The sequence below is a fragment of the Paramisgurnus dabryanus genome, chromosome 21 (assembly GCF_030506205.2).
Source record: "Paramisgurnus dabryanus chromosome 21, PD_genome_1.1, whole genome shotgun sequence".
NCBI lineage: Eukaryota > Metazoa > Chordata > Actinopteri > Cypriniformes > Cobitidae > Paramisgurnus > Paramisgurnus dabryanus.
The window spans coordinates 8,574,677-8,590,856 of record NC_133357.1 but is presented as its reverse complement, the minus strand read 5'-3'; the positions used below and the strand labels follow the sequence as shown (position 1 = coordinate 8,590,856).

General features: G+C 39.1%; 1 protein-coding gene across 2 annotated transcripts; it reads left to right on the top strand.

Annotated features, from left to right (window-relative positions):
* The first annotated feature begins 718 nt into the window (after positions 1-718).
* rai2 (retinoic acid induced 2) lies at positions 719-14,654 on the top strand. 2 transcript variants are annotated; one of them, XM_065275716.2, is made up of 3 exons: positions 719-966; positions 1,452-1,562; positions 12,065-14,654. In XM_065275716.2, the coding sequence occupies exon 3, from the start codon at positions 12,136-12,138 to the stop codon at positions 13,831-13,833; it is 1,698 nt and encodes a 565-aa protein (XP_065131788.1). In that variant the 5' UTR covers positions 719-966; positions 1,452-1,562; positions 12,065-12,135; the 3' UTR covers positions 13,834-14,654. The 2 variants fall into 2 exon arrangements, with proteins under 2 accessions (XP_065131788.1, XP_065131787.1); XM_065275715.2 differs by lacking the exon at positions 1,452-1,562.
* Positions 14,655-16,180: the final 1,526 nt, after the last annotated feature.

The window sequence follows — 16,180 nt, the reverse complement described above, 5'->3', positions numbered from 1 at the left end:
TCACACAGATATAATCTGTTATGTCTTAAGTGAAAGTTTGGTTAACTGTTGGGGAAAAATATCTGATGTGTTAGATTATATTAGATCCTTACATTATAGTAGATCTTAAAACTGTCAATCAAACAATAAAAGAAAGTTGAACATATATTGATATTGTTTTTGACGTTGTGTGTGACAAATCTATTTGTTTTTCTAGTGAATGTAAGGTATGGATGTGTGCTTTTGTTTTTGAAAATGTTTAACTGTTTTTTTCTTAATAATTATTTTTTGCTGACTCTTTCAATAATAATAAACATACATTTGCAGAAAGCATCCATATTTGTCCACGACAATATTGATTAGAGATAAAACAGATAAAAATGTGTGATTAGGTTAACTCATGACAGTCATGCGATTATCTAGATTAAATATTTTATTCGATTGACAGCCCTAGTTTATTATCAAACTATAGTTTTGTAAGTGATTATTCTCTACTATAAATGTATTAGGCCTATATTTATACAATCGGCCATGTACGGTATATCTTTTTATATCGAAACCTTTATTGGCTAAATAATAATGCGTCATTGCCAAGATAATATAATAAACCATAGATTGGGATAATGGGAAGAGACAGCGCGGAACAGACACGAACAGAAGGAGAGATGGAGAGAGAGAGAGCGAGAGAGAGAGAGACACACGCACACACACAGTGAGACACAGAGAGAGAGAGGCGCGCACACACACGCGCACACAGTGAGAGGCTGTTCGTCCACAGATAAACGTCACATCGACAAATCCGTCGCGTTTCACGGTGAAATCGGTTCTTTAGGCCTCCATCCGCCACCGAATGCTGAGAATTCTGCCTCTGTTGTCGGTCAGATTCACGAGCAAATCCGTAAGGAGGAAAACCGAGTCATTCATGGAAGCGATCGACTGAAGGAGGAAAATAAACGCGACTGTGGAGCGACGCTGTTTTATTTTACGGTAAAGATCTCCTCATGTCATCTGTGCGCGTGTACGCGATATTAACGCACAGTTATTTTCCATTAACACATTCGGGCATCCGGGTGACATTGATTTGATTTCTATCATAATGTCAAAAATAGCAGTTTACGTGTAGATGTAGAATAATAGGGTGTCATTATGAACAGACGCTACACCCACAGTAAACCCTTTAATTCACCCGTCGGGCTGCTGAGCAGGTGTCCGGGTATCTTTCGTAGATTTTAAGGGATTCTAAAGACAGGAGATCATTTAAACTGTTAAACAACATGCATATAGTTTTATACTTCAGTCATTATGACACAATGCAGTTGATTATAGTTTAATAGTAATGTGTGGACAAATGTTATTGAAAAGGTTTTCATTGTGTCTTCTTGTTACACAGGCTTCCCCCAAAATAAGCATCTGTTACTCACAGCTTACTTACTCATACCTTGTTAACTGGTTCTTTACTCGTGTCATTTCAGATCTTGCATTTGTGTGCAACATGTCATTAACAGAATGTCTGGGCTGATTGCCAATACAATGAAAGTGAATGAGATCTGGATATAATTTAGTATATATGAGTCTTCTGAAATGTAAGTGTAAAGACTTTTAAAATATGAAGACTTATTCTCTGTGGTTTTGGATGACATGAGGGTGAATGAAGTTGTCATATTTGAAGGATGTTTAATTTGTCTGTCCAGGGAATTGTGGGGTCAGAAATGTTTTCAAATAGCTGACGGGTAATACAAGAGGTCCCATGTGTGAGATATTGGCATAATAGCAGATAGTTGTGGTGATGGCACGAGCTCTGCTGACTTTACTGGATATTCTCAATGGTTAAAAGATGGATATTGGAGGATGGTCATTTAGAAATAAATATCTAAAAGGAAGCAAGATTAGATGTATTAAAGGGTTAGGTCACCCCAAAATGACAATTTGTTCATAAATCACTTACCTCTGTGTCGTTCTAAATCAACAAGTCCTTCGATTGTCTTCAGAACACATTTTTAGATATCTTTGATGAAACGGTAGGCTTGTGTCTGTCCCATAGACTGCAGTTTGATTGACACAATCTGCCCAGAAAATATTGAAAGACATCATTAAAAAGATCCATGTACCTTCAGTTGTTCACTAATATAATAATATTATGAAGTGTCAAGAATACTTTTGTGCGCAAAGAAAACAAAATGTACGATTTTATTCAACAATTTGTTATCTTCCTTGGTCGTTCAGTGTGTATTCACGAGCAGACTACAGTGCATGCTGCTGATTTAGTTTTTAAAGTTTTTCCCCTTTTTTTATTTAAGCCATTATGCCAACAATACTTAAACAGCCCGTATAAGTGCACAAATTACTTTCCACCGTTAATCTGTGTGTATACCCTGGAAACTACTTTAGCAGGTAAAGTCAGCTGCATGCGCCGTAGTCTGCTCATGAACGCGCACTGAACGACCAAGGAGGAGAATAAATTTGTACGTTAGGGCTGTCACAGTTAGGAAATTTGGCTGACGATAAATTGCCTGTTTTAGGGCTTTGATGTTGAATTCTCATTAATTAATTATTTTTGTTTGTTCATGAAATAATTTTTACACATTGTTGTGATTATTTAAATTAAATCTTTTGCAAGGTTTACCTGGCAGTAAATATTAATACACATAACACATATTTAAAAGTAACTATTTAATGAATATATCTTTCAAAAACTGAAATGTTGTTGTTTTTCCACTGTATTAATAGTTTTGCAATGTCAGTCAAGTAGCGCCAATAGATATGGTCTCGTTTATACAGGCGCTGCAGCTCCCCTTGTGTTCTTTAAAGAGATGTGCAATCATTGCGGTGATCGGAAATCATCGGAATAAGGTCAAACAATCGCGGTGAGATGATTATTTAATAATTGTGACAGCCCTATGTATGTTTTGTTTTTTTTGCGCACAAAAGTTTTTTCGTTGCTTCATAATATTATTATTGAACGACTGATGGCACATGGATGTTTTTGCCGATGTCTTTTATTCTTTTCTGGGCTTGATTGTGAAAAATTAAACTGCAGTCTATGGGACCGTCACAAAACACTCAATTTTCATCAAAAATATCTAAAAACCTTGGGTGTGCATTATTTTTAAATAATTCAACAACCTGTCGTCAGTTATTCTTTACATATTAGATAGTAATCCAGTCTGGCATTAAGTGCTCATTATTTCTTTAACGAACTTTCATTTCAATGCCATGATGCTGATGTTATAGGCTCCTATGCTAATTATGGTTCGGGAATGAAAATTGACACTAGAGTGCTGCAAGATTCCTAATGAAGCTGTGACATCATAATGATCCTATACGGTGTCCGTGGTAACCGTGTAACCCTAGAATTGTTTATGTCCTTAGAAAGCATCCAGTCGATTAGAATAATCAATGCATCCTCACGACTCATACGTGCACTTTTAAAAGCATTAGGTCACGTTTGCACGCTTCAGTGCTCTGTGGGTCAATTCGATGCAGGGTTTTCTTGACCTCTGCACGCTCGCTCGCTAATACAAAAGGACAATTGGCCATCGTGAGTTCATTAATTTGGCCAGGAAAGCATGGGTACAGCGTATGGAGTTATTCACACATTAGCACCTGTCAAGACTCGCTTTACACACATTAACCAATTACTGTGAAGTGATGTGGAACGTTTACATCATAAAGACACACTTTCTTAATTGTGATATTAGGCAGAATGTCAACTATACAGCCGGAATGTACTAATAATACTAATTTATATATGCAGTGATTTGTGTGCATTGTAATATTAAGCATAAAATAGGTGCAATGATACGGATGTTATTTAAGTTTATCTTTGCCTGTAACTTAGAAATCAGTGTCTGTGATTATTAAAAATGAATTGACTAATGGAGTTATTTATTAACAAACCTTTCAAAGAGGGAATATGTGAAAGGTTTCCCAGACTTGTTTAATCTTAGACAGGTCTTCTCAGGAATGTCCTGTATCAACACAGTCAGACTCACAGTCCCTTTGTCATATGGACTGTGTTTTTAAACACAGGCGGAAATAGTGTGTCATAAGTTTTGGTAGTGAAAGCAAAGGGATAAAACATTAAACAGTGAAGCAGACATCTTGTCCTCCTTCTTGGTTGCTTATCAACCCAGGACAGTTGCTATTGGCCGTCCTCTGATGTTTTTCAATGACCACGTTTACATGCATCCTCGTAACGTGATTATAATGGAATTTTGGCAATATTGCTATTATACTTTACTTTATTTAAACCACAATACTTTGATAAAAATAATGCGATTAAGCTCATAATCGCAGCAAGTATAATGGTACTAAAACAGGTGGCGGATGCCAATTATAATCGTAGTATGCAGCCGTGTAAACACTTTTTCGCATCAATAACTGAGGTGCGCGTGTGTTTTGTCACGCACTTTAAGCGCAAATAAATTTGATATTATTAAGTTTTCGCTGAACTTTGTCAACACGACTCGCTGACAGCAGTCTGCCTTTATCGAGAAATAGCTCAAATAATGCAAAAGCAGCGTATGAAATAATATATGTCATAATATTTCTGTTTTCTTATCGGCACAGAATAACAACATACGTCCATAAGAACGCGTTTGTCATTTAACACAAGTACAATAAAACAGTGGAGAGTATCTGTGAGTTCATTTTTTGTGCTCTGCATTGGGCTATGTGTGAATAATCAAAAAATTAAACTGCATGTAAACAGTAGTGAACTCCAGTCATGTAAACATCTTACTGAGATTAAGCCTTTACTCTGATTATTGAAAATAATCCCATTATTGGTCTACTTGTAAAATAGTCATTGATACAGCATCTGTGTCAGTCAACAATGAAAATATTATGTTGTGTGTCTGTTGTGTATTTTGCCTTTAAATGGACATATTGTTTGGATTTCATTGTGTGGTGTTGGATTATAATGGGTTGTGTTGCAGTGAGTGTTTGTGTTACATTTACTCTTATGCACTTGGCCGTTTTAGCAGAAGAGTAAGAGGACCCATTGATCCGCTCAGTTGATCTGTTTTAGCTAGAAGTTGCTGCCAAGACCACAGATCATTTCAAATAGGGTGACAGTCACATATTACAACTTACAGTAGTGATTTTTTTTGACCTATACAATGTATTGTTTGCTATTACTACAAATAGTCCAGGATCAGATATATCATCTACATTTATTTGCAGACATTTTTATCTGATGCATTCAACATATATTTTTTTATATTAGCTTGTGTGCTGCCTGGAATCGAACCCATGCCCTTTATGTTGCTAACGCAATGCTCTTGATCCAAACCATATTAATTGGATCTAATGTAACTTTATTTATTCCTGAGATGATTTTACTGTATTCATCATGTTAAAAGGGTTCATGTCCACCGTCTTATTGTTTCCTGTATAGATTTTGTTGTTGACCTCTGACCTCTGTTGTCATAACAGCGGAGTTGAGTTACCGCGCACGAGAGCCATTTAGCTGTTAATGATAAGGGATGTACAGGGACCAGCTATCTGCTGTCTGCCTTACGTAGATCGCATTACCTCATATTTAATTAAAACGCCCATCCTATTTATAGCATCTGCCACCACAGTCTTAAAACCACTGATCTGAAACCTGCTTGAGGCCTTTATTTCTTCTGCTGTCACTGATGTGAGATCAGGCTCATTTATATCAATACTTTAAAATGCTGAAATGATCACAGAGAACGTCTGGACTGTAGATGTGGGGCTGTGGTTTAGCAGCTGTCTCTCAGGGCTGGTTAATGCTAAATGTGATACCATTGGATAGTGGGATTTAAAGGTGCTGTATAATGTAAAACTGTATTTATGTAGGCATAGATGAATGATGTGAGCTCTGTACATGGTAGTGATATATCGTGAGCCTCAAACATGATTGTTTCCTCCTTCTTATGTAAACCTCATGATGCAAAAGACCGCTGGAAAACAGACCAATCTCAACATAACACCAACTGTGATGTAACAGTCCAGACGTACACCCCAACATTAAGTACAATGTTGTTACAATGCTAAAAACAAAGTTGTGACTGCAGAGTTAGCGCTATATGCTAGTCAAAACTACTAAAGCTTTTAATACATTTAGGCTGAATTTCTACTATTGACGTTAGAGTTACATTTTGCAGGTCCATACTGAAAAACCCCCACAAACTTACCACTCATAAACATCCACTAATAATCTCCAAACAATTGATTATTCCTTAACCCTTTTGACACGCACTAGCTCAGGGATGACGTCAGTTTTTTTGACGCTGCTAACAATATCTTTATAGCCTACTGTCTACAAACATTAATAATATTAACATTACTTTGCATTGTTTAAAAGGTCTACAGGTTTAGCATCAGTGTATGGTCTCTGTTTTGAGATACAGATGCTCTAGGATCATAAATGTAGTATTTTGTGACAGAAGTCCAGATGACAACATGCAAAATATAAAAGGGACTTCTTACCTTTGTGTTGATATAACGATTGTGAATCGAATCCAGTCTTATTTAGATGTGTGAATAACCCTTGAAAATCGTCTAATAGAATACATCCAATGATCATTTTTGTCCACAAATGCGTATAATCTGTGAAATATAGATATATAGTCTGTTGATTAAATCAGATTTCGCATGAACGTCTTGTAATAGAATAGAATATACTATCTGAGGACTATTTACGTCGTAACACTTGTATAAGAGATAACACTCGCGTTCAAACCCGCGGTCAAACTTTGTTTCTAAAAGTAGGCGGAAGTATAATACATAATATCCAAACAGTGCTGTCAAATATCGTGACGTCATCTGACTCGTTCATTCCTCCAATGACTTCATGGAAAATATTGATAGACAGAACGTGTAGCCAATTAGATAACGAATCCAACGATCTTTGTGGGATGTTTTACTTCCTGGTGTGGAAACAGCATTTTATACGCTAACATAAGGATAAATAATAATAAGTAATGTAAACAAAAGACTTTAATTTTGGGGCTGACTGGCACTTAGAAAAGGCACTAGTCTTACAAAAACCCTTGCAAGAACCTCATTTTTGGGCCTATTGACCTCAAACGTGAAACATAACTTCTTTAGACTTGTGGCTTTGGGATCATTGCATTTCTAGGTTTCACACAAATATGTATCATTAAGATTTTTTATATTACATTTTTTATTTATTACAATGTACTTAAGCCTCTGTAACTTTTAATTTTTAACTTAAAATAATTTTGAAACATGGAAAATGAAGCTCTTCTAGTTATGCTTTTACTCTAAATAGTTTAGTAAAAACAACCCTTTTAGTGAAAGTAGGTCTTTTCATGGTTTGGGCCAGAGTGGGAGTGCTTTTCAAGAGGTTAAAATCTAATACAGACTCAAACCATCTCTGGATCATTTTTGCACTTAATAAAGTCACAAACCTTCGATATCAGAGAATAATGTAACATACTGTATCAATGCATTCTTTGGCACCTTTAAGGGAGTGTGTGATGTTTTGACGGCTTGTCAACCGAAATGACCTTATATCATGTCTATTTAAGTCTGGGGATAGACATGTTCTGAGTCTTTGTACACGCCTTTCTATTTTTCTCTGTAATCTTTTCTCCCGTCTGGTTGTCTCGGGCCGTGTAGTCACTGAGCCCGGAGCTCCACACAAACACGCTATTCATGAACTGATAAGATCCACACGTGCAGCTGTGCGACAGCCCGGCGGTGACCCTGAGGAGCACAGAGACTGCAGGTGGTGTGGACCCACTTATCACCCAACCATTAGACAGACGCGATGATGTCATCAAATATGAAATCCTGATCAAATATTTAAAATAACACCCCAAAGGTTTCAGTGGTGACATCAGGACCTAAAACATTCAGGATGAGTCTATGAGTACAGTGATGTTACCACAAGTAAAAACACACTTTAGAGTTATTTGTTATTCATTTAACTTCTGTTTAAAAGATCAGACCACTGGAAACACTATTAGTTTCACTTTTGCTGTACTGTGCTTACGAATGCTGAGGTCCGGACCTTCTCTAATGTGGTATATGTGGTTTACAGGGACATGAATAGTGTATAATGACATGTTTATTATGCTATAAACACAGAAAGTGCCCCCGTAAATAATTATATAACATAATAAATATACTAAATGGTAGATTTTCATAGATTAAAGTCTGCCAACAAGTTTTTTTGTGACGGTTGGGGTTAGGGACTGGGGTTGTTTAGGGGAATAAAAAATACAGTTTGAACTAAAATGCATTTAGTCTATACTGCCAAATATGTCAACATGTGCGTGTGTGTGTTTGCATGTGCGTGTGTGTATTTGCATGTGCGTGTGTTCGCATGTATTTGTGTGTGTTTGCATGTGTGTGTGTGTGTGTGTTTGCATGTATTTGTGTGTGTTTACATGTGTGTGCGTGTGTTTGCATGTGCGTGTTTACATGTGCATGTTTGTATGTGCGTGTTTGCATATGCTTGCGTGTGTGTGCGTGTTTGCATGTGCGTGTTTGCATGTGCTTGTGTGTGTTTGCATGTGCGTGTGTGTTTGCATGTGCGTGTGTGTGTTTGCATGTGCGTGTTTGCATATGCTTGCGTGTGTGTGCGTGTTTGCATGTGTTTGTTTGCGTGTGTGTGTTTGCATGTGCGTGTGTGTGTTTGCATGTGCCTGTGCGTGTGTGTTGGATGCACCACATGTGGTGATGGTCTGAGATGTAAGAGGTATGCAGAAACAATTGTTCCCAAGTTTGACTTCCAAGGATTATTTCTGCACAGCAACCCATAAATCCCTTCAGTCTGCCTGCTTGGGGTGTCTGACCACAACGCACATGAATGCAGTTTTTTGTGAGATGACACAATTGGAACTCCAACAAAGGCAGTTAGGCATTTTATGGATTATCATCAGAATTTAACCAGCAGATTTTATTATTAATAAGTTAAGAGTATACATTGATCTGAATGGTAACCAATGTCTTAATTTACTATGTGTAACATGTATTTTAGCTGCAAATCATTTTGACCTATAAAATATGTATTTTAAAAACATATGTGACTTATTCGGTGTGATACAGATGTTGGGGCTTATTTCTGCGATAACAACCTGCTGCCTGTACATTATCCCTTACTTACATCACAGTGTCAGACTTAGTCATGATCGTGAATGATATCTCAGATCATGCTGGTTAAGGTAGAGTGATTATTATGATTTTGACCTGGCAGATGATAAAACATCCCATAAACTCATATGGTCTAATGCAGATCTGAGATTTATATCATCTGTACCAGTAGGTTAATATCAGGACGTGTGGTCTTCATCTCAAAATGGCAGCTTCATCACAGTCTAGGATGTGGATTTATTAACCCATGGTTGGCATGACAACAGCGCCCGTGGATGGAATAGAAGATTGTTGCTAAATTGTTCCATCTGTTCTGTTTTCCAGTTGTACAATCGAGTTGCCGTGCCCGGGGATTTGTGTGCTGTTATCTGATAAGTGAACAGAGAGGAAAAACAACTCTAGAAGAATCAAACTTTTATATAAAAACCCATATTAATCTCGTATAAGAGTGTGATATACTGTAAGAGAGTAAGTCTTATTGGTTGGTAGTGGATCAAATTCTCATTGAGGGGTTTTTGGCAGTGAAGTTGATAAAGAAATAACAGTTATATGTGCGTTCTTAACATTGTGTTTACACTTGATTACTCACATTATAATAAATGCAGCAATTTATGCTAAAGATTTTGGTGATCCCACCTTGTTGGCTGACTTTAGTATTTTAAAGTTTCCATAACACACAGTGTTTCTGCTCATCTCATCTTAATTTTGAGTACCTATATAGTCGTTTTACATGCTTCATATCTCCGAAGTGTCTTTAGTTTAATCAGATTTATAAAAGACAAATCAGCTCTAGCGAATGTTTCCAGAAAAGCATGAGATAACTTATGATTCACTACATGTTCAAGAGGTTAACATTATATGGACTTACACGCCAATTACCAACTAGGGTGGCCATTCGTGCCAGTTCCGACGGACACATCCCGAACATGTTTTCGGGTTCGTTCTCCGGAAGTCGCGTTGGTCGACCGCATACGTCATCAAGGTTTAATATTTCGGGTTTAATTTCAGAAAAGCAACCGCTACATTTCAAGCTACGAATGAAACTACAATGAATGTATGTCTTAAAAGAAATAAATCTTCATTTTCTAATGTATTTTAACTGAAATGTGAGAACCTCTATGACGTATGCGGTCGAGCAACGCGACTTCCGGAGAACGAACCCGAAAACATGTTCAGGACGTGTCCGGCGGAACTGGCACGATTGACCACCCCATTACCAACACAACACAAACATTTGATGCAGTTTTACTTACCGCCTGCGACTCATGACCTGGTTGGACTGCCCCATTTCAACTAAATCTAGTGTTAAACAAACACACACGCAAAACTCCGCTTCTACCCCGGATAAACAAACTATATCCATTATTTCCATAAGGCTGGCTTACTTTGAAAGCTGAACAAGACTTTCTTCTGATACATAACAGTTACCCATATTTAAAAAAACTTTTCCGAAACTTGTAACAAATAGGAGGTGAGAGTTGCTTTTTTGACACTTTGCATTTGTTTAGCATAAGGATTATAACTCTTTAACTGTGTTAATAAGTCAGAATGCAAGAAATAGCATTAAACCCCCTCTTTTATCTTTATTTCCAAGAAAAACTCTTAACATTTTCTCTCCAGATTGTAAGAGGGTAGCGTTTCTGAGCTTGTGGTTAAATGTTAAAATGAAAGACATAAAATGTGAAGAGACTGAACACAAATGCATCTCACAGATGTGATGTTACCCGACCTGTACGGTGATAAAGAAACTCAAGGTCCCACCATAAAACACTGAATGTTTTGGAGGACAGAAAGCTCTAGTGCTACTGCGTACAGAAACTGACAGATTTACAGAGACGCTGTGGATTCGCACTGAATCTTATTTACTCTCCTGCAATGTAAATCAGCTTGAAGCCTCACTCACTGTTGTGCATGCATTTCATTTACCATCTGAGTAGAGATTTAACTAGATTACTTAATCATTCAAATAAATATTGAAAACAGCATTCATTATCTAATGAAAAACATCTGAATCTATGGAACATAAGGATTAGTTTTGAATGATGGCTGATATCCGGCCACTGTGTGTTTTGATAAATCTGAGTTGTGTTGAGGTCGTCTCTTTTCTTATCTGAGATTTTTCCACTGTTCTCCTGTCAGCCTGGCCTTGGATGTTCAGTGCTTTACTGCTTCTGAAATGCACAATTGGTCTTAAATCATCGGGCAGCTTTCCTTTGTTTCACAGCTTGCCTGAAAAAATGCAGATAAGGCGATTCTCACTGAGCTAGCAGCATGAACCGCCTCCAATACATTTCTATGTTAAAAATTGAGTGATGGCAGAAACATTATAAATAAAGTCTTGTGTTGATGTATTGCTGCAATGTTTACTAGGTACTTAATGCAGGCCAGAAATCTGGCACTTGTTTTTAGGATAGTTTTCAGCATTTGTGCACCCTATTTCTTTTATTTTTTTATATGTTTTTTCTTTTTCATTTGGTGTTTTCTGTCTTTCCCTCATTTTGTTTCCTTCTCTATCTCTCTTCTCTTTTAAGATACTCTCATGCTCGCTCTTTCTGGCAGTTCTCTGTATTTGCCAGAGGGAGGTTCACTTCATAGTCTTGGCAGCATTTTGTGTAATAAACTCCACACTAAAGCTGGCTCATAAACAAATAAACCCAGGCGCTTTGCAACGTAATTTCATCAGATCCTCCCAAGTGCTCATTTCGCTCTCCTTCCAGGCATTCGGAGCGTCCGTCTGCGTGAAAGTCTCTCGGTCTTTGTAAACACTTCTCCATAAGTGTCTGTGATTCCACTCTCTTGTCATGACATCATTCGGAAAGCTTAACTCTCAGTGGAGAAAAGCAGATGGCTGAACTTTAGTTGTAGGAACGAAAATAATGCCTCCTTGGTGCCCTGTTAGCTTTGGGCATTAAGTTATAGAGGACACGACAGTATATAATACATTTGTGACCTTCGCTGCCAAGTACTAATCCTCTTGTTTTTGACATTGTAGGGTTTGATCTGAAGAAAACCATGGAATCCTCATTTTACAGCACCTAAAAAGATTTACACAAACCAGACCCGATGGAAGAGCCTTATAAAGATTCTGTAGCCGTAGAGATGGCAAATCCTCAGGAAGAGGTCTGCAGCAGCGTGCCTGATGCCGTTGGGAAGCTGGAAAGCGAGACCACTCCGATAATCCCAACTGAGACGTGGAACGTCGGCTCTCCTACTATCACCAAACAGCCTCTCTCACCCTTGCTCGCAATACAAGCCACCCCGGTGGTAACCCCCGCTGCCGAGTCTCCAAACGGTGTCGCTTTGAAAGTAGCAACAACTGTACTCCAGCCAATCTGTTTAGGGGAAAACCCAGTGGTGTTGCCTATCCTTGCCGGCTCAGCTGCTCCACAAGTAGGGCAATCAGGCGCAGCGTCATATCTGATGACCAGCCAGGGACCGGTGTCCCTGCCCCTGGTCCTGGAACAACAAGTCCTCCAACATTTGAATCCTCAGTTGCTTCAGCAAACCACCACGTGTCCTATCCTTCCTCTTCAGAACAATATTCTGTGCCAGAACCCTTCCCTTGCTCTCGGTCCACCTCCGGTCCTGGACCAGAAAGGTGCAAGTCCAATGTTGGATACTAGTCTATTGACTCTCCTCCAAAACCCTAATTTTGCTGCCATTTTACAGGACCTCTTTCCTAGTCAAGGCAACCCCTCGCCCACTTGTCACCCAGCGTCTTCCCCACCAATAGACCTTGCCTCAGCTTTTCTACCCCCACCGCCTCTCTCACATCCTTACAGCTCTCCGTTAGCGTCCCTGGTCCCTCCAGCCACACTACTCGTTCCCTATCCCATTGTGATTCCACTTCCAGTGCCACTTCCAGTCCCGCTGCCAATCCCAGTCCCTGTCTCCATGTGCAAAGACTCCAAAGTAGATGTAGACTTCCCTAAATCTAAACTGTGTAATGTGAATAAAAGCACTCAGACTTCACCTAATGACATTTCCTCTCATTTGACGTTACCCAGCAAGGAAATGTCATTTGTCCAACCACCCCTTCCTTCTTGCCCTGTAGTGACAGATGGAGAAGTTCTAGACTTATCCATTAGGGCACCTCAACCTTCAATGCGTGTTGACAGTACGCAAGGGGTCCAGTCCATTCAGCAGGACAATGTCCTTGATTTATCTGTGCCTAGTATAAGAAAGTCATGCATCCAGTCTCGTAGCACACGTGATCCCCCTGAACGAGACCGAGTGTGCCACATAGGTGAAGATGTCAGCGGTGGGACTTTGGCCGTTGGGGTCCTGCGACCCGTAGACTGCACCCCAAACCTAGATACTAAACTGCTAAGTGGTTTAGCATCTTTGGAGTTCAGTCGACAGCACAAATGGGTAGTAGATAGCGGTCACACTAGCGCAGTAGCCGGTGCGGTACACGACCCTCATGCTCTCGCTGGTAGCGGCAACATTGAGATCGTAAGCACGTCACAGACCGCCAAAGTCATCGTTTCAGTCAAAGACGCCATGCCTGCTATTTTCTGCAGTAAGCTAAAGGGATTGTCAGGCGTTTCTACAAAGAACTTTTCCATCAAACGCGAAGCGAGTCAAGGAGGTTTCACGGCACTGCAGAGGGTCCAGGTGGATCAACGAGGAGAGTCCAGCGACCCTCTCAAAAAGATTCCCAAAAATAGAGGCATCAAACTGAAGAAAGTGAGCTCGCAGGAGATTCATATACTGCCCATAAAAAAGCAGCGACTGGCTGCGTTTCTTCCCAGAAAATAACACATACTCTCAGAGCGAGGGAGGAAAGGACCTACTGAAAAAACTGGTCACGGTCAGAAAGAGAAGAGAAATATAAGCAGGGTTTGCTGATTCATAAGGCTCGGTTGACAGAATTAAGGCCTGCAGCTTTTCCTCCAGGCTGTCCCAATGATTTAGGCGGACACAGGCTGCTATTTGATCTGTTCATTAGAAAGCAATCAGAAGTCAACAAGATGAAAAATGCTCAGTGTTAAAGCAGTAACCTGAAACTGCACTACTACTGATATTTACTGATGTTTTCGTGCCAGAATCTTTTCCCTGATTGTGATCACACATCCTCATGAATTATGCATTGTACCTAATCTACATTGTTATTAATATGCATGAGCTCTGTTTTGAAACATGGCCAGCTGTCAGTGAGACATCATCTGTAGTGACGTCCTCACATGAAACCCGGTGTTGAGTACTGACAGATTTCTTCTTTTGTTTAGTTCCTCACCAGAAGCTTCCCAGTGTTTGTCTAAATAAAGCGCTGTGTGACCTTTTGCTTCCCTCATCAGTGTTTTCATCAGCGGGCCGTTGAAGCGGAGCAACCGAGGAGGGGTTAGCAGTTAGCATTACAGCCCAATAATGACCTGGCAAAGCACGGACCTCATTTTCATTAAGTTGCATGATTGGAGGAAATGGTTGTCAGTAGCAACAAGCGTAGTTTTATCATTTTCTCTTCAGGGGGTAAAAGCCTCATCCCCCGCCCGTCCAAATCTCAATATTCACCGGGGTCTCATGTCTGTGCAATGTTTTCAAGGTTTTACAGTTTAAAGCTGTATAGATACCCAGCAGTACATAATAGGGGTGTAACGGTTCGTGTATTCGAACCGGACCGTTTCGGTTCAGGGCTTTCGGCACGGTGCGCACGTGCACCGAAAGTATTTTGTGTGCGCCTGTGCGGAACATAATACGTGCGTTTCCGCACGAACATATTAAGTGGCGGAAGTCTCCGCGTTCAGCGCAAGTCTTCTGTCAAACATATAACATAATTCGGCCCGCAGAAAGATTTTTATTTACTTAGTTGTATATCCGTTTGATTATTGATGTAAACGTTTACGTGTCGTATCTAAAAGCGCATGTTAAACGCGTGTCAACGCGCTGCTTTGTTCTTTCAAAAGTGCGTGAGAGGATGCACGTCTTTCGTTGCTACGCAATCATGAGACGCGCTTTCTGTGACAGCAAGAATAAGGAATGCGTGATCAGATTTTTCATCTGCATATCACGTCAATCATATCATTGTCACAATGCGATCAGCTGGTCGGGACAGAGAAGAGCTGTAACCCGGGCTTACTCAGCTGTTACTCAGCTGCGGAGGGGTTCGTAAGTAAAGTCACAGCTTACATTGATGACACAAGCAAAGATTAGGAGAAACGTGCAAAAGATCAAAGATGGCTATGTATGCAGCTCACTAATCTCAAAATGAGTGTATAATAAGTATATCATCATGTTGCTTGCTATGCAGTTACACATAGAGCAGTAATATTATTTTTATACAGAGATGGTACATAGCCAATTCAATTCTGTGAGTTAAACAATCCAAAATAAATCAAAACAGAAAATTTTTAGTGGCAAAAATGTAGGCTAATAGTTCATAAATGTATTCAGGAATTGAATTTGTTAGTTCAAGGTTTTAGTAGAAAAAGTTTAAGAGAAGGTTAAGATAAGAGTTACCTTCTGTTATAAAATAATGTAAAAAATAACTTTGCAGTAGTATTTTATTTATTATTTTTTCATTTTATATATATTTTATACTTTAATAAAGTGTTTAAAAAAGTGTAAACAAATTGTAAAAAAAAGTTTAAAGTAATAAACAACCTGCAGTTTAATGTTTGCATTTCTCCCTTACTGTACCGAAAATGAACCGAACCGTGGCTTCAAAACCGGGGTTCGCACCGAACCGTGATTTTTGCGTACCGTTACACCCCTAGTACATAATGAAACTTTTCCCCGCAAATGTGTTTGTCCTTTAGTAAGCAAAATGTTTAGATTAGAATCCATCTTCTGCCAAGTCTTTCTCTTTGTGCGTGATCCATCAGTACTTGTTATTAAAATCAAACGTGATGTCAGTGTAAGGATTTTTTTTAACAGTATTTCCTTCATACATGCAGATTGATTTATTAAAAAGCTCATATTTACATCAATTCCCATTTAACACCAGAATGAGTCTCAGTATTTTAATGGCTTGAGATGTTTTTGGTTGTCTGCTGGTTTGATTGACAGTTTGTGTCAGACCACATTTGTACCCTTTAATTACCCTTCTGATCGTCCCATCTGGTTTAGATGTCAGATAATTAAAGCTCTGCTGTAGCTGAATCAGCCA

What these genes read in the sequence shown, in the direction of transcription:
- rai2 (XM_065275715.2), top strand. Translation starts at nt 12,136, where the DNA reads ATGGAAGAGCCTTATAAAGATTCTGTAGCCGTAGAGATGGCAAATCCT.